The 19,536-nt window shown below is 44.1% G+C and overlaps 1 protein-coding gene across 1 annotated transcript in view; it reads right to left on the reverse strand.

The window, feature by feature from the left end:
- Window positions 1-308: 308 nt before the first annotated feature.
- The window catches only part of PARD3B (par-3 family cell polarity regulator beta), a 417,133-nt gene continuing 397,905 nt past the window's right edge, over window positions 309-19,536 (reverse strand). The window contains exon 24 of the mRNA XM_019474674.1: window positions 309-5,128. Coding sequence (XP_019330219.1) covers window positions 4,774-5,128 — 355 coding nt within the window. The 3' untranslated portion in view covers window positions 309-4,773. The remainder of the gene's footprint in view (window positions 5,129-19,536) is intronic.

The raw sequence follows: 19,536 nt of genomic DNA on the forward strand, positions 1-19,536 counted from the left end.
TGCAGATTTGAGAGGGAATCAAGTTAAGCCCTGTGATGTTTTTATTCTACAAGGCAGCGCATGGCTGTTGTGGGTTTTTTTGGGTTTTTTTTTTTGGTTTTTTTTTTTGGTTTTTTTTTTTGGTTTTTTTTTTTGGTTTTTTTTTTTGGTTTTTTTTTTTGGTTTTTTTTTTTTTTAAAGTCACCTTACCAATTCTGATCCGGCCTGATCACGCGTGATCTCCTAATATCAAATCACATCCAGGGATGAGGGTGGCTTTGTAGATACAAAGAGGAGAAAGACTCTACATACAAATACATAATCATATATAGTCTTAAAACCTTTATTTTAATGCAAAATAAAACAGGTAAAATTTATATAGCCATATGTAACAAAAGATCAAAATTTTTGATGTGGTACTAGAAAAAACCTCTCAAATTGTGTGTTAAATTTCTCCCCCAAAACAATCACGCATGATTTTTAAATCAGCTTCACTTAAACACACAGGTATTGTCATGATCACAAACACCTCTCTTTCCCCCACAATAACAGAATAGTGTGTTATAAAGCCTTCTCTTCTATGCAGAGATAGCGAATAGCGCTTCCGATTTTGCACGTAAGGCTTAGAGGCTCTGCAGAACAGCTGTGATGGAGAGCACAGGTGTAAGTCCTTTCGGAAATGCAAAGCAGCCCCTGCTCAGAGCAGAGCGTCAGGATGCGGCCCTGGCAGAGCAGTCGGTGGGATTCACTCACAGCACCAACTCTCTGATAAACAAATCTGTGATGGCTGGGAGGAGGAGGTAGCACAATTCATCTCTAAAAAAATTAGGCAGCATGTGAAGCTATTTCTAGATCAGGAAGCTGGAGTGAACTGGGATTCAGGGCTGCATGCACTTTTTCAAGGCAGGAGCCTTTTTTTTTTTTAATGCTTAGTTCCCCTTTTTTTTTCTTCCCCACAAAGGGCAATTGATATTTCTTTATGCATTCGAGGGGTGCGTAGAGACTTCTGCATCATAATATATCACAGTGGTAATGTCTGCTTGCAGGCCAAGATCATGGCTCACTAGTGGGTGGTCACTCAGAAAATCCACAGGCTCTTTTTCTATCTCTTAATCTTTCAACTGCTGGGCCCGGCTGGCCCTGCGCCAGAGCCAGAAACGCAGGCTGCACGCCACCAGCTCAGGAAATCAAAGCTTCCAGCTTCACGTGGGAGCGGGCCTCTCTCCCCCTTGTCTTGACTCCTGTTCACACGCACACTTACAGCACGCTGCTCCTGTGGCAAACCCAAACTCTCCCTTCACACCCGCTACGTCAGTAACTTTACTGCTGGACTGGCACATTTTGGATGAGGGAGTGCGAGGCAATTACGTGTTAAGAGCATTTCAGACTCATAATTTTCCCAAACATATGGGCATATGGGGAAAAGAACAACTTGTTACTTAACGGCTCTTTTGGATTTTGCAAGTGTGTATTTTCAACCGTCAATTGTAGCACCTCATGAATTCTGCACGGTACATATTTTTCCACAATATGGTGCTAAAATCATATATTTTACACTGCAGAGAAGCTGACTATATATACTGTAGTTACACATTATACTTTTGAAAATACTGTACCACTACCAGATATTAAACCAGCAAATGGCAATTTTCTCCCAGAACAATGGCACCAGAGATTGATGAGATGCTCTGTAATACTTTTTGGTCTTGTTCCCCCAGCTAGGTCAGACTGTTCTTCCTCCTTAGCTCCTCACCTGTAGGACGCATCCATATATTATACTTGTAGCACTTTTTTTTTTTTTGAAGAAGCTCTGTACTGCTCTAACAGCAGAAGCATTATTTAATAACGTGTTGGGTAAGATTAACAGCTCAGAAGGTGTTCGTTTGATCTGTCCGCCTCAACCGAGTGGAGCCGATGCAGTCAAGGGGAGGTCTTAAGGAGAGATTCAGGTTATGGGGAGACAATTGCGCAGGTCCTTCAAAGGCTATAAATAACCCAGGAGCTGTTTCCATCCAGGTTTTATTTGGCCCTGGCTCCTGAAATACTGTAAATAAGTTTTGTTCACTGTGCTGTGATGCCATTTGAAGGGTTAGTTGAGAGTGATTTATAAAGGCAGTAGCTTATATTCAGAGCTGTTCTTAATTGTGGCCTGGCTTGATAAAGCCACTGTCACAAACATGTTAGTTTCTTTACAGCTGGATCAAATGTATCAGGGGTTATATTTCAAGGAGGGAAAGGAAAGTATTTTAATTTGTTTTCGATTCACTTTCAGCGGGCCTTCATAATACCAGCGGCTACCCTGTGGCTGCCAAGTCCTGGCTGAGTATCCTACAGCATCTAAAACTCTCTGAGAGAAGTACAAGGCTGTGTACAGCACGTACATGACAGGCAGAGTTTCCTTGGGGAATGCGCCTTATTTATGGAGGGTACCAAGAGACATCCAGCTTTACATCCAACCCTCCCTCCAGAGGTTTTTCCCTCCTACATTACTAGGGAAGAGGGCAGAAAGAAATGGAACAAGAACCAAACACACTCGCTTCATAATCGGCTGCATTCCTCTCCCTCTCTCCCTCCCACCAATGCTTCCTCCTGACTGGATTTAGAGCTGTGCCTGCCCCTGCCCCAGGGAGTCCCGCCCTGTATCTGAATCACTGAGATGTTCCCCCACCACCCCAAAACTGTCTCCTCTCCCCTGCTTCCCAGCCCAGCTGGTGGGTAGAGATTGTTGTGAATGCAAATGCTAGAGCCTGCTGGCCAGCTGGGCAGCCGCAAGTGCTCCCCATGCCTCAGGGTTATGCTAGTCTCTCACCAACATTAGCAGCACAGAAGAAAAGTTGGCTGGGATTAAACACTGCTTCTCATCAGGGCCATTACCTACCAGCGGCGGCCCCTGGAAAGCAGCAAGCACATAGACCCACCCTGCCCTGTGCCTTACGGACCTCTTACTCTTAACAAGCCCTTTTCCCAGGGATGTCTAGTAAAGGGACACGCTCCTAGCAGGACAAACCTTCCCAGTGATATTTAATACCTGGGAAGTGACCTATGTGATTTAATCTGTTGCATACCAAAGGTGTCAAAAAGACATCAAAGAAATCCTTGTGCTTAATCCTTGGCCAGGTCACAGTCTCTCCCTGATGAGGAGAGGAGCCCGAACGGTTTAATAACACTCCCAAAAGGCAGAAGTCGAGGAATTAAGGACACTTGGAAACTTCACAAAATGTATTTTTAGGTGGCAAGACTGTATGGTTTCCCTGCGACAAAATCCGTGAGACAAATCTTTGAGCACCCACAGCCCTGTTGGGCCGGGTAGCACAAGTCCCTGTGGCTGGGGACATGCATTTCCAACCTCCTCCCAGGATGGCTGGCTGCAGAGCAAGCTCAGGCTGCGCGGGGCAAAGAGCCGGGCACGTACCCCACTGCCCTGTCCCCCCACAGCTCTGCTGCGCTGCTGGCCCCCTCTCCGCACCCACACCTTCTCTCTTTCTATGCACTGCTGCAAATAACTTGCTACCAACAACTATTCTCTCCTCTTCCTCCTGGGCCCCAGGGTCTTGAAGCCCTCCCTTGTTGCTTTCCCTGTCTTTTCCCTCACCCCGTGCTGTGAAAAGCCCCTTTCCCCGCTGGCCTGATGGCCCCTGGCTGCAGGAACTCGAGTAGTTTGGCACTTGGCACCGGCCTGGCACTGCCCGAGGCTGAGCTTCACTTGGGGGACTGAGGGTGGGCCCCGCACCGACAGCTGCCTTCATGCGGCGGCAGGCTCGCGAGGGCAGGGCACGCTGCTGGCAGGCACTTTGCTGTAACCCTGGCCCGAAGGGGCTGCCCTGCCGGAGCCAAGGCAGCACCTGATACAGTAACTTAATATGAGTTATGGAGTCCATGCCTGCGTTCACCTCCTCAGCCACTTCTTATAGGCCAGCTCCACTGAAACCCCAACAGCGACACTTACTGAAAGCAGCTGAGGATCTGACCTCCAGGGTTTACATTTAAAGAGTGCACAATGTATAACTAAGAAATGCTCACAAGCACACACACGAACACCTACAGACACACACTTCTCAGGTGGCTGGCTGCCTTGTCCTCTGCGAGACTGCCCAAGCACGGCAGATAAAGCTTTTCGCCTTACTCCAAATGCAGCAGGTGCAACAAGAGAAGACTCTTGCTACACAAACTGCAAAAAATGAAGGCTACAAGATAAATGCTGCCACCACCAAACAGAAAGAGGAAGACAGAGGCCAGATTACAAATCTGGAACTGCAGCATCCTTAAAGCACAGAGCTGCTGGTCTGAACGTGCCTGGGATGCGGCTGCTACCTCCGCGGCAGTCCCTTGTCAACTCACAATCACACACTGGATTACACCAGATCCCCAGCTCTGTACAAAGTCCATACTGCATGCTGCGTTCTCACTTAAAGGCTCTACAACAGCACTCTGAAATGAACTCTGGTGACACCACTGCCCTTATACAGACAGCTACATACTGTATAGGTGTAACTGGGTTTGGTAAATAGCCCTGAGGTGTATTAAGTGTTGCGCTTCATTTCCAGCAGCCACTTTCTATTTTTAAAAGGAATTAAAAAATACTCAACTGTCTGGTACCTCATGTACTCAAAACACATCGTACCTCACGTGGCTTTAGTTCGCCTGTTAGAAAGCACCTATGCTGAGGCCAGCTCAGTAAGAACGACTCCAGGTCTCACGTGCCATTCTTACAGGCAGCTACGCTTAGGAACAACTCTACAAGGATGACGTCCGATGGGATTCCTCCCGGGCTGTGCTGGCAAGTCCAGTGCGTGGCTATACAGCTGCAGTCATGGGGTTCTTCTGCCTGGGATCCTGTTGCCTGTACTGGTACTGGTCTGGACTGGTCCCACGGTGTCGGACAATTTCATTATAAGCTGGTGCTCGGTGAGACTGAGGAGGGGAAGGTGGCACATCCTGCCGGAGGGGTCCTTTATGCTGGCTTGTGACGGGCTGGGCTGGGTAGTACTGGGGGTACCTCAATTCTGCCACTCTTGCGTCTGGCGCACGGATGTAGTTCCCCTTAGATGGGTGGACAACAGGCTGTCCTCCTTGGTAGTAGGGAAGATCTCTCTCTTTGTATATTACTCGTGGCCCTGTTAAATATTCCAGTGGTTCTGCAGGTCCACGCCTGAGGAGGAAAAACATAATAAAGCACATAAAAAGGCAGTCTACTAGCCCAGCGACACATTATTGTACTCACAGTCTACATTTACTTTGGGAAAGGAAATGCCACCTCAAGCATGACAGGTCCAGATGAATCAAAAGAACTTCTGAAGGATAACAAGCCTCCCACCTGCATGCTACAAAAGTCTGTAACACCCAGGACGCTGGAGGAAGGGTCCAGCGCACATCACAGCCCTTTTACAATGGGGGAGCACTGGAGCCCTTCAGCTCCCAAAGTCAGCCTCCTGTGATCCATTTGCCATAATGGAAACAAAGCTCCTTTAAACAATGCATATTTGACTGAATCTTATCTAGCCTGAGGATAAACAGATGAGTTGGGTCTGCAAATCTGCAAATCCCATAAGCTTTACATGCACAAATATTCACGCTTTCCAAGCCATTTCCCACTATTTTTTCTCCTAACATGTCAAACTTTAAAACTTTCCAAACACCACAGTTGGAAAAACTGGAACTCCTGAAAGAAACACTCGGGATGTCATGCTACAATACCTGTGTTTAATGGGTGAGCTGCCAAGGGTGTTTAAAAAAAACTCCTGTGATCTAGAAGGCCTGATACTACAACAGCCCTGTAACTTGTCTGCATCAGTATGGATCTGACAAGCTCTAGTTCACGTGAAAAGCAACATGTGAACATGTCATTCCTGAGGATGTGCCATGGAGCCCTCTCTGTAGCTTTCTGCATCTTAATTCCATGATTTGCACTAATGAAGCATTGATATTTTTTCCTAGTACAGCTTAACTTGTGATACTTCCGAAATGGCAGAAATAATTGTTCTCACAGACGTATCACCAGAGCATCCCCAAAAGTTCAACTCAATTAGGAGTTTTTGCCAGTCTGATTGCAAATGTCTTTGCGCTTTGGGCAAAATCTCCCATTCACTGCAGAGGAAGCTTCTTTCCAAGTGAGAGCTGAAGGACGATGGCAGGGTTTTGACCCAAAACAGGGGCTGAAAGTATAAATCAATTACACCTGCTCTGTGGCTTTGGGACTGAACTCATCAACTGTTTAAATATTCTTTGCATAGATTTATTAAGAAAGTCATCATTCTGGTAGAGCAGATCAGGTGTTCACAATTCGTCAATGCCTCTCTTTTGTTCATACAGATTTTACAAGCATGCTCCCCCTTTCTTAATCTGGGCTCCCAGACTCCACTGGAACTTGTTTTGCATGAAGTAAAACAAAACATGTGGTTTTCTGCTGCACTCGTTTAAGCCCATGGGGTAAATCATGGACATAGGCAATGAACAAACATTATCTGCCTTGAAATGAACCTACAATTCTCCCCCTGGAATAACTTAGTACAAATGTTTCCTGTTTAAAATGGAAAGAGCAAAAGGAAGAATTCCAGGCCTTGGACTTTTAGGACCCTATGCTCCCCAGAGACTTTTTGCTTTAAAAACAGAACATTATAAAAGAAGAATTCCACCTTGGACTTTTAGGACCCTATGCTCCCCAGAGACTTTTTGCTTTAAAAACAGAACATTATAACAGGCACTCCTGGCTTCCCCCCCCCCGAGACAGTCCAGACAAAGTGCTGAAGGGCCTGAAGCCACCCTCTGAGATACTAAAAGGACTCTTAACCGCATGTATTGAGACAACTGCTGTCTCTGCTCACACACCTACGCCTTGCAACAAAGCCTAATTTCCACAGCAGGCCAAAGAGTTGCTCTGTGTATTTCTATATGAAACTTGTTCACTAGTCAGTCCCATCACACTCAGCTTTTGATTCCTCTGTGCGCAAAAATGCACTTCCAATCATAAAAGGCTTCTGCAATGGTAGGAACTGCTTTGTGTCAAGCAGCAAACCAACAGGAACAAACGTCAAACCTACACCCATCACCTTTTAATATAAAAATAATGCTCAAAATCCTGTATATTAGATTTTATAAGATGTTCTCATCGGCAGCTATAATCAACCAAATTCTTGTGGATCACATTATAAAGGGACTGAGCTTGGAACCTGATCCAGAATTCACTGAAGAGCCAGGTAGCTTTTGGACAGAGCTCTAACTGCAAAATTGAATTACTCTAAAATAACAAATTTAAGATTAATTGGTACCAAAATGACTGTTGAGAACAGGACTGAGCCACCAGCATCATCTACTGAGCCTTCAGCACACAGCTCATCCCTCAATTCACACGAGAGGTCTGGATGTTGCAGGAAAAGAGGGGGATGTGTTTTGCCATCCAGCCAAAAGAGCTGTTTCCAGGAAAGCTCAGCCGGTCCAGTTCTAGGAGACAGTGTGACACTGCTGCCACAGAAGCTGTGACTGTGCAGAGGGTAGTGCATTCAGGCAGCTTTGACCTAGGACTGTGCAGTGAAGATGAGCCTGAGCAATCAAAGCACAGGTGTGCCAGACCCGAGGCATATACCCAAGCTGCTTGAGCTTGTGCCATCAGGTCTTCATTGCTGTTACCTATGCTACAAAACTAAATCCACCATTGGTTCACTTACAGCTAATACTGTCTCTGGTTGTGTAGACAAACTGCAGAGAGGAACACGCGGGAAGGGCAAAATCTTTCTTTAAAAAATAAAGAAATGTCCAAGCTGTTCACTCTCAGCACCAGCTTCCCTTCTCTGAGGGTGAAACACCCATAGGTGGTATCATTCTTGAGTGTCTTCCCCAGAGTCAGGGCTTAGAAGTTGAGAGGAGAGGTTGTACATGGAGACAAGGCTTGCATCTGCTTCACATGGATCCTTTAGGAAAGCCCCGGGAAGACAGAAGGTATGTGAGGTTTTTTAGCAGCCTTGGCAATAATACAAGCAGTGTTCTAACCAATGATTACCAGAACTCTTGCATGAGTGAAACCTTGGGAAACCCTGGTAACTGCCCAAAAGGCTGCCGCCGCGCAGCATGACCGGGGGAAATCTCATGAAAGATATCCTCGTGGCTGCACCATGCTCTCCAGCTCACTTCCCCTGGTGATCCCAGTGGGTGTTATGCGTGCTGATACACATGCTACAATGACAGCACTTTTCTTCCCTTTTATGACCAGCACTGCAAGTTGAAGCTGAATTCTTTCCTGAGGATTCATTCTTCCCCACCTACCAGCTATGCCCAGTGAAGTCTGTTCTTAGGGAGCTGCTCACAGTGCAACCAACCAGCCTGGGGGGCCTCCATGAACCTCTGACATGAACCTCCATCTGACAAGTCTTAAAATACAGGAAAAAACAGCCCTTCCCTTCCCAAGTGTGTCAAATTAACCATCAGAAAGTCAATCTTTTTAAGGTAGAAGAAACACCTACAGATACCAAGCTCTGGCTGTAGAAATGCTGTCACCTTTAGGAGTAAATCTGGGACACTGGGGGCAGTTCCCGGCAGGAAGAGCAGGGCTCCTCTGAAGCAACACAATTTTCACTTTATAGCTCATGGTGTAAAAGTATATGCTGTTGTTTATCCTTAAAGAAATTGCCATAACAACTCAAACCAAACACTTTCTACTTGGCAGCCCCTTGTAGAAGCTATGCTTGTTTCTGCAAGAAGCAAAACAACTCCTGCCTTTTCACGTGGCAGACATTGCCACCTCTGAGGAGGCCCTAATGAAATTCTTCCCCCTCCCTTGCTGTTTTTGTTGGCTCCTGATGAGTTCAGAGTTCACAGGGCCATATCACACCTCCCAAGTGACCCACAGTTTGGGGGTCAAACCAATAACCTCAAGTGGAAAATCAGTGACCCAGGGGAGTGATCAAAAATCCACAAATTGGGTCAAGCAGGTCCAGCCACTCAAAAGGACCAGGCCAGGAGCATGCCCTCTGAGAGGACATGCTGAGTAGGAGCTGCTCTGACCGTCAGCTGTTTTCCAGATTTTTGGCCAGTTGTTTGACCTGGGGGTCCAGTAAAATTAATGGCAGGCAGAAGGTAGGGAAGCTGACACAACATCCTGGGAAGGAACTGATCTCAGAGCTCAAAAAGTGTTTTTGCTGATAGTTCAGCTCTGCTGGCTCCCACTGGAAGATGCATCACTGATGCAGGTCTAGCTAAAAGCAGAGGCTGCTGCTGAAGGAAGCAGTGAAGGAAGGGCGGCAGAAGCACCCGGTTCAAGAAAGGAGTGAAACTGGTGGGGCAGTGTAAAAATGCACTCCTCAAAAATGTCACGGGCAAGGTGCCCCTTAAAATGTTCATTTTATTGTGAGGAAGTGAAATCTCACCTTCCCCTGCAAAGAAATTATAGATCACACAGACAGGCAGTTGCAAACATGTTTTGCCGTATCATTTCATATGCTGGTTAGCAGCTCTACTGGTTTATCTTGTAAATGATTCACCAGGTAAGAACTGTGATCCATTTTGAGCTTTAAGAGCACAAACTAGCCTTGTCCAAATAAAGCAGGTAACTTGTGACTGATGTCCAATTAACAATACGTGTTGTTATTTTCTCTATGACAAGTAAAGCCTGAAGTAGTTTGTTTTTCTATCCCTGCTTTATTTATCTTCCAAGCACAAAGAATATAGAATCTAATATTTTCTGGCTTTGCTGCAGAATTTTTAAGAGCTTCTGGGTTTATTTAAAACTGAACCAAAGGATTCGGAATACTTAAGAAAGGCTTCTTTTACCCAAAATATTATTTAGTCATTGAAGTTAAACAGGTATCTGTAGGTTTCAAAAAAACTAACTAAAACACTTTTTGCTTTCTGCAGTTCCCTTTTTTTTAAAGCCCCCATTTCAGTAATTCTTCAGTTGTACAGAATCTCACAGGGTAGACTGGCCTAAATACCTGATGCTTCAAAAAACAACCAGAAAAAAATAATTTCATTTCAGGTTTACTGTGTTTCATTGTTAACCCCCATTTGCAGGTCACCTTTAACATCAGCCACGAGACACATGCTTGGGTTATCGGAGAGGAAAAGAAAGCAAAATGACGGTCTGGCTGTTCATGCTGTGCCCCATCATGTTGGGGGTTTGGATTTCATCATGACAAAGAGTTTTTCTTGCCTCTGTTCTATAGGGAGAATCACAGAGGTCACCCTCTTAGTACCTGGTAAAAAGCAAGGAAGGGAATGCTCTCTTCTTACATCATTGTCTCCTTCTCGCTGCTAAGGGAATATTTTGCAAGGGATATAATCTCACATGATAAACTGCCTTCTTACTTTGTGAGGGAGTACTTCTTGAAATAAACTTCAAAGACAGCCACAGACTAAGTGGCAAATGGAAAGCCCACATTTGGCTGCAGTCTCTTTTATGTCTAAGCAAGACATACAGAGACTCCGGGTGATGGCATCAGGCAGCTCAGGCTGTGATTGAAGAACAGGAGAAAGCAACAAGGTCCTATCTGTGTCCAAATTCTCACTGAAGAACTCTATTGTATGCATCGTGATTGCATGCTGTTTGTTCTCAGCCAGGAGGATCTACTTTTAAAGAAGAAAGGAGAAGCTGCTGTAAGAATTAAATTATGCAAACAAACAATCTTACAATATCAAATACATTACACTGTGTCTTTATAAAGCTCTTCTCAACATACACTAAAAACAACTGACTGAAAAGACCATGTAGTCCCTATCTCTTCAGATACAGTATTAAAGACACCACAGTGCTGTTTGTAGTCAGTGGCTCTAAGAACTTCTGTTGCTTAATATTCAATATGCATATAACTTAAAAAATATATATTTTTTTAAAAATCACTGCAGATTTCAAAAAAATCACTGCATGACTCTGAGCTTCGTTAAAGTCTGTCTCTGTATCTTAATAGGCGAGATACTCCTATAACAAATATACTTTGCTGTTTCAGATCAATACTTCCCATAGTCGATGATGGGTTTTGCATTTAAAAAGCCACTGGAAATCAAATTTGGTATCTTAATGCTGGGAAGAATCTGCAGCACAAGGAAGTGCTCTGTGGCTGCTGTCTGTGAGAGAGGCTTGTACCTCTCAGAAGAAGGCAGATGTCTAGCAATGTCATACTAACCTCAAACACACCACACACAGATTATTTATGGGCTGAGCTGGTGGAGGTGCTTTCTTCTCCTGTTCTTTTATCAACAATACAAGGCTAAAAAATCAGATAACGTAAACGAATACAATCCCTGGCTCTCATGTAGCACATGCCATGCGGAGAGAGCTGTTTTTAGTTTGAGGACTGTGTTTGGAATTCCTTCAGTGTCAGGTTTCCAGTTACCAGACCCTCATCCCTGGGCCAGGCACGACTGCGGTTGGACTGGATTAGCAGAACACTCTGCAATGTATATTACATAGCTTTGACTTCTATAGGCTTTGCAGACCCATAAAAATAATGATCACTTCATGACCTGTGTTACTGGGGGGAAAAAAAGAGCAGAAAAGTCTCTCTCGCTCTCCCCTTTTTAAAGAATTCATATTTGTTTTGGATTTGGAGAAGGAGGGATCCATACAAGTTGTCTGAAATTCAAGCAAGAGTACGTTTCAGATGCAACGCAGGCAGGCCTGATTCTCCTCCCTTGCATGCAGTTTTGCAATGTTTAACAGTAGCCTTGACTGGCCTGAACATAAGAGCTTATATGCATAGTTTTTCTCTCTCTACAGTATTACGCTTGGAATATTTAAAAACAAAGAGCAAAAGCACCACAATCCCAGAAGGTAAGTGCATAGACATGTTTATATTACTCTAGTTGAAGTCTAGCCTTAAAGTGGCTGGAGAACAAAGTCCTCTATTGCTTGCAGAGGGCCACATTTTGAGAGATGTTGGGCTCCAGCACCTCCCTGGGCAGTTCTTAGCAACTGGAGACATTTAGGTGTCCCACTTGTTTTTACATCCAGGACCAAGCATAAAGTTTAGTCAGATACTAGCTTTCCATTCAGATAAGCAGACTGCAGAAACAACTGTAAGATAGGAAAACAGTAGTCTGACAGGTTTAAAACTTTACTGTAAGATTATATAAGATTTCTTATGACAGCACGAACAGTCTATTTTGCATGCAAGCAAATTGATTGTTCTCAATCCCTAACGGAGCAAACTATGTCACAGATCGGTTAACATCAGAATTTAGAGTGCCATTTCGTTAAAACCCCTCCCATCAGCAACAAAGCCATAAAACATTGTGTTGCTCCTTTGCTCCAGCATTAGTTTATTTTCCACAGCAGATCTCAGACCAGCTTCTGATAATCCCATCCTGCAGGCAAAGCTCCCCTTTCTTTCCTTCCCTAAATCCAATCTACAAATATAGGAACTGTGATAATCAGGATTAAAACCCTCAAATCAACAGCAACAAAAACCCGAGTATGCTAGCCGGTGCTCTATAAATGCCCAATAAGCATTCAAAACAACTAGTCCAATAATCCTTCCTACTCAATTCCTCACTTCTTTTGTCCATATGCTCTCAGGCATGGTACATCTCTTCTACCAGGAGGCATAAAATAAAGTAGCGCCTATTGTACAAGACATCGCTATTCTGTGATCTCTTCAAGCTTAAAGGGATCTTAAGTAGATTGGTACTTTAAGTAGTGAGTCATTACAACATGTGTCATTTCATATGTTACTCATTATTCAACACAACATAATACCATGTGAGTCATTAACCTCTTGGCATTGGTAACCTACTCTCAATGCTAAGCAGTCATGCTTGTTGCTCAGGAACTCCCATGCTCTGTTGGGGAGAGACCTGGACGAGATTTTAAGGTCCCTTTGGTCTTTTGTTTTGCAGATCAGCAGGGGCCAAAAGCTCTTCCCTATAGACTGAAAGAGTTCTTGGCCTTTGGTCTCTTGCGTCACATTTCTGAGATGATGCTGGCCAAGTTACATTGGAGGGGAGAAAACTTCTTTTTAAAGGATGAATGCATCTTAAGCCAGCAAGGGAAGCAAATGTTTAGGTTTCTCAGCTGAATTTTGCATTTCAATGCAAACTCAAACTAATACGAAGAAGTACTGAACGCATGCAGAACTGCCACCACTGGGGCGAGATGCTAAAGTGAAATCTCTCTTATGGCAATATTTGTACTGCATTACTGTGCAGTAGCTCCAATGGACATGGGGATCCCGCTATCCCTGCCGCGAGAAGAGCCAGCTACTTCCCTCAAGAGCAGGCAAGCAATGAGAAGGGAGAGAGACGCGGAGAGGTGAGACCCCAACGCTGGCCCCAGCACAGCAGCAGCACAAAAGCCAGAAATACTATCCAGAGCTTTCTGCCTCACCCTAACCTCTATGCAGATCTCTGCTTTTTTGGAGGCTATTAGGGTAGAAATTAAAGGTCCTGTGGTGGTTCAGGAAATTTTAATTTGATTTAAAAGAAATTCTGTTGCTGTAGTCAAAATCCCTCTTCAGAAGGAAACAAACACACCACTCGGGCTCCAGGAGAGCTCCTCCTGAGCAAGGAAGCCTTCTCCCTTCACCTATCCATTCACAGCATTACTGCTATCCACGCCATTTTTGTAAAGTGCTTTCAAAAACACATAAACCCAAATTCTATCCTGTTCTCATTTTTCACGTGAAATGAATTGAAAGCATGGTGATTATTCAGCTGTGCTGTTCAAAGGATTTTCAACAAATAACAGAAGTCATTAAAAGAATCTTCCTAAGTAATAACAACCTGGGCCCAGGTCTTTACTATTCAGCTGCTGGGATCTTAACATGCTGTCTGATCTTTAGTGGGCTAGTAAAAACCTGTAAGAAGTGGTTATTAATGTTATTACCAAGCTTTTAGGCTTTTTTTTTTTTAAAGCATCTCTCATTTAAATTAAAGCATTCCTCACAGCGTTTTCTCCCATTGCCATGATGAAGCATGGCTGTCAATTCTGCCTCTGATGGCACAAACTGGGTACTAAAACCATGCTTCAATAAAAAAGGAAGATGATTTTTGAAAGTGATTGTAGCTGGTTATTTTTCCCTCCATTTCGTTTCTTTCTGGGTCCAGACATTCTGTTAAATTCACTGGGATGTGCCATTCCCTTTTTTCCCCTTCGCAACGAAGGCAAAGCTCAAGATCCAGAGGAGAACGATGGCTGCTTTTTGGGGGCGAGGGGGACCTTAAAAACAAGCAGCTCTTATTTCTTTCTTCAGGCAGTATTTGAGTCTCCATTGTTCCCCTACTGCTCATGTACTGATTTGCTCCTAAACAGCACAAACAGCCTGTAAGTACATCCTCCCCCCCTATATTTTCTTTTGTTAGAACCATTCATTTCTATACAGGCATTAGATTATAGATTTCCTGGCTTGCCGCACTCCATTAACACTCTGGTAACCACCCCTTTTCCAGCCAGCCATTAAACACCACCTTTAATAATTGAGATTTAAAGGCTCAGGGCATGATAAACAGCTGAAGTTATAACTTTACAGCTGCCTCTACAGAAGTGTGTAAATCTCCAGATTTGGATAGGTAAATCTGTTAATTAGACTTGCATTAAGTCACAAACTTTGCGGGTGCTCTGACAGCAGACGTCCTGAAGTTGAGCTTTAAATAACAAGGGTCAAACCCCTCAGTCCCACTGGGCTAGGAGAGACGGAAATGTCCCACCCGGTGCCCAGAGAGCAGTAGCACTGACTGCAGCTGCTGTGACTTGCAGACGGCCGCAAGCGCCCTGCGACGGCAGCCCATTCCAGCTGTGTTTATGCTGGCTTCTTCCTTAAGAGCTTCTACAGTTACACGAACATCAGCGCAGCTGCAGCAAGCGGAGTGACTGCCAACTGGACATGCTCTACCTGCTGCCTGTGGTGGCGACAACCCTTGTTTTACCACCCTGCATTTCCCACCCGCGAGCACACAGGTTGCTCTTTCAAAGTGGGGCCCTGCAAGTCACAGGGCTGAGTGCAGCTTCCCCTGCCCCTACCTGCAGCTGAGGAACTGCTACGTGGATGGCCCTGAGTCACTGCTAGCCAGTGAATGTTCAAAGCTGGTGAGATTCGGAGCTGCAGGCCACCAGCCTCTTTAGGGACATGGGTACTAAGAGGTTAACCTTCAGTTGTGAGGTCCCAGTGCCTGTGCTCCATCTCTGCATGAGTTATCTCCCTGTTGCTGCATTTAAAAATACTGTATGTAATTAACTGTTATCAGGTTGTTAAGCAGTGTGCTGAAGTGTGAACTTATCATTCAATTGTTTCCTTTATTTACAAAGTCCCTGCCATTCTCTGAGGCGGCAGCCTGGGACAGGCTGTTGACTTGCTCAGATGAGGAGGGTTTAGCGCACCAGATTCTGGTAGCAGAAGCAGATTCTGGAGAGGTGAGACGCAGCTGTGAATCTGCTCGGTTCCTCAAACACCCCCTCAACATATCCTGCAGAATAGCTGTGTGTGAATGAGACACACACACACACCACCGCTACCCAGTACATCACTGTAACATTGCTTTGAGACCTGAACCACACAGCACTGAGGAAATGCACAATACAGCTCCCAGCCGCTGTAACCCAGCCTTACGGGCATAGGCAGAGCTTTTGCTCATATATATGGCACTAACTTTAATGCCTATAGATATATACAAGCTATGTGGTCCACTCACAGATGAAGACAACGTAACTGCTGATTTTCATGCACCTCTGCGCTCAGTTCTTCCCCTTCTCCTTTTCATTTGCTGGACTTTGTTTCTTTAAGAAAAGCAAATCTGGAAGTCGGTGCACATCATGTTAGACCACAGGCTGGAGACAGGAGGACAGGACAACAGGGCAAGATGCCACATCCCCTGCTGTCCCCTCTGCCTCCCTCCACAAGGCCCACGTTTGGTTTCCTGGAGCCCATGGCTCCCACCACTTTTTTTATCACTTTCCCCTCCCGGCCTGACTACTGTTCTCTTCTTTGCTTTCTTCCCCAGCAGCACCGTCCCTGGCAATGCCTGCAAGGAGTCCAAGATGACATGAGACATCATCAGTTCTATGTGATTTTCTTCCATGCATTCCTGGTCTGGGGCAGCACCATGCGTCCAGCAGGACTTACTAGCATGGTCTCTGGGCATGCAGCATCCTTTGCTCTTTGGGAACTGGTGCAATCATCAATATCCCAGATCTATGTGCACCCCCCCTCAACACTTGTAATAGAGGAGATATGTAGCTTCTAAACAAATTTCTTCTTTGCCATCTGCACACCATGCTGCATGCCAGATGACAAGATAAAATTTGCAACAGCAAAGTTTTTGGAGCACAGCAACCTTCCAGAGAGAGCAAGCACAGCCTGTGGCAACACAGTTATATCAGCTTAGTCATGTACCTAGAACAGAAGACATCAGGATGCTGAAGCTGGAAGAGGGAGCACACAGCGGAAGCTAGAAAAAAAATGCTTTAAAGACACACCAAAACACTGCATCCCTGAGCAATGGGAAAGCAATGCCAACAGCTGGGAATTAGTGATACCTTACAGAGGTGACAGCACAGCAGTTGGAAGATGGGGCAAGCTAATATTGAGATAAAGAGAGGCTTTGGACAGCACCACCGGCTATAGACTTTAATTTCTTTTGAACACATACATACATCATGTGTCAAAGACTACCACGTGCAGTAGAGTATAATGTGCAAGACGTGATGCTGTCAGTAGCTTCAGCTTAGATTATGATGAACACCACCACAATCAGAGAGGCATACCTACTCCACCCAGGAAGGCTAGTACATGCCATCAGTGAGAAAAAGAGAAGCAGTAGCACTTCCCCATCTGAACCTGGTAAGAACCTGGCAAAGATTCCAGACAGCATGTCTCAATTTGGTTGGGGGTGGGGGAAATTAAATAAAAACACCCTCTAACTTGAAACAATCTTTTACATAATGAATCAATCAAACAATTACCTTTGCTCGAGTATGTTCAAATCAAGGGAATCACCACTGAAAATAACAATCAATTTATATAGCTCATTTAAAGCCACAGTAAGCTAGGCTGCTGATTCACTAATGAACAATAAAGGTCACTACTACAGTATCATTCTAAGTATTTTCAGATTGTGCGGTGTGATAGACTTGAAGTGGCATGTTCATAAAAAAAAATCCAGGTACTTTGCAGAGGGAAGTAAAGATGGAAAGAGATCTGTGCTCTGCCTAGATACCAGACTGAGAAGAGGGAACAACTCGATGCGATGAGGAACTTTGTGCCCCAGACCCATCCGGCCTCAGCCAAAGCCTCTGGATGTCAATGGAAGCATTTCAATGAGCTTTGGATTAGGCTCTTGTGTAGGAGAATGGTATCTGAAAGGGGAGGAGAGGGCAGGGAGAGAATGAGACATCTGTATCCTGGAATGAAGTCAGGAAGTTAAGGCCTTAGACAGCAAATAAATAGCTGGAGTACTAGATGTGGGTTGGTGAAATGCCTCACTCCACGTGGAAACATTCCTTTTCAATTGTGTCTTTCAGGTATTCAGAGAAAAGACTGACCAAAATGCAGTTAATTTATTTTTACTTTTTGAGCGCTCATGATCTAGAGAGGCGTACATATATGCAATTACTAAGAAACAAGACATTCTACCAGATAAATAGCACACCTCTGCTTACATGGATGTTACACCTACAATTATTAATAGTGTAGCAACGTAGCAGAGTGTGCCCTAAATTACAGCATCACATCTTTGACTGTTACCAGAACCAGATACTTCAGAGGAAGCTGCAGTTAGTCGGCAATTAATAGTTTCCATAGGCCTTACAGCATAAAAGCAACCTCTCCTTTCCTCCCCAGAAGCTAACTCAAAACAAAGCAACTGTTGGTCTAAGTCCAGGTTTGCAGAAAGATGCAGGTTTCAGAAACACAAATCACTTGATGGCGTGTCTGTACTTACAGATGTTGATATAAAAAAATAAAACCCCTAATATTTAACCTTGACAGACCTACTATTTGAATCCCATAGGAAAAAAGCACAATATAGTAGAGAGCCTGTGGTGAGTTGAGAAGGATGCCTTTTCCAAATCTCAATGTTAAATCTTTAATGCTGAGTTGGGTTTCTCTCTAACAAAAATGTGTAATTCTACTTCCAGTAAAATGGGATTTTCTTTAAAAGAACTTTGCAACATTTCAAAGGCCCCTCTTTTTTTAATGATCAAAAAGTAAAAGGGAGAAATTTCATATCATATCAAGCAGTTCTATATAAACCATTACTCAAGAAGAACATTCCAGTTTCTAAGTCAGAAAAGCACAAAGCAGCAATACCATTCTAAGGATGCAAAATGGTCTCCGTATACTAAAGTCCCTTCAAAAACTTATAAAACTTGTGGTATAAACTAGTACAACTGAAAATGAAATGTCTAAGGAGGAAAAGACCAGGGTTAAGGGTTCTGTATTGATTTTTTTGTTCCACATTGGGATTAAAGTGATTTCAGCTGGGACCCAGCATTACAGATGCAATTATAATTTCCATTTATATTTTTAGACTGTGTACAAAGAAGTGTAATAATGGACAGCTGAACATTTTCCGTTGTCCATTAAAAATGAAATGTTTCTGATGAAATCTCTGTAAGACCAAGGACCACTGCAGTAATCTCTCAATAACAGAGCATTCTTCAGATGTTTGGTGACGAGAGAGAAGGGAAAGCTGTCAGCCCTTCACACAAAGAAATCAAACCAAAATGACATTAAGGTTGTTATTCCCCTCAATAATACTAAAGAGATTCCAAGTTAAGATCAGTAACAAGTCTCTTCAAAGAAAAAGTCAGATTATTCATTAAATAACCTTTCCTGATATTATTTACAGGATATTTAACAAAAAGCATTGCATTAAGGCAACATTAAGGAAGCATTATTTAAACCACAGAAAGTGCAGGGAGTGAAAAAGTGAAATTTCTCTAAGTACCACTGACTGCCTGCCATCCTTCCCCCAAGCTTTACAATGCACGTTTAAGTCCAGGTTTCCTGGAGGCCTCTGATAGCTAGGCAAATGATTGCTATTAAAAAGCAAAATGTATTCAAGGTAAAGCAGGTGCTTAAGTGCTCTGATGGATCTGGGCCTAAAAATTCAAGTTGTAAACCCCAACTCAATTTCAACTGACTAATTGAATTAGTCTCTTTTTTTTTTTTAAATTCCCTTTCGTGTCAAACCGATCTGCTCTGTGCTTTCTGCCATAAAGCGTGGTGCAGTCAGTACCGCAGCACAGCCTGCACCACCGAGCTGCTTCCACTCGCCGTTCCAGAGGGGGCTGCAGCACACCATGCGGTAAAGAGATCCTTACTGAAAATGCTCAAAACCAGCACGGGTATATTCAGGCAGCCTAAATTCAGCCTAATTCCCTAGTCAGTGAGAAACCCAGATGCCTTGAGAGACCCCTACAAAGCTAATTAGAAGACTACCAGAAGTCGAGTCAGCCAGTAAGAAACAGTATGCACAGCAAAGTCGCATAGGCTTTTTGAGTGCGGCTACTGGGATCCTTAAAGCTTTTAACTGATTTTGGAAATCTTTAATCGCTGAACGTATAGCTGTAAAGTGTGTTTGCTGTTTGAGGGTCTTTGGAAGAAAGACTGTTAGTATGTCCTTTCTTCTACTTGTTTTGTC

The sequence above is a fragment of the Aptenodytes forsteri genome, unplaced genomic scaffold (genome assembly GCF_000699145.1).
Source record: "Aptenodytes forsteri isolate BGI_AS27 unplaced genomic scaffold, ASM69914v1 Scaffold442, whole genome shotgun sequence".
NCBI lineage: Eukaryota > Metazoa > Chordata > Aves > Sphenisciformes > Spheniscidae > Aptenodytes > Aptenodytes forsteri.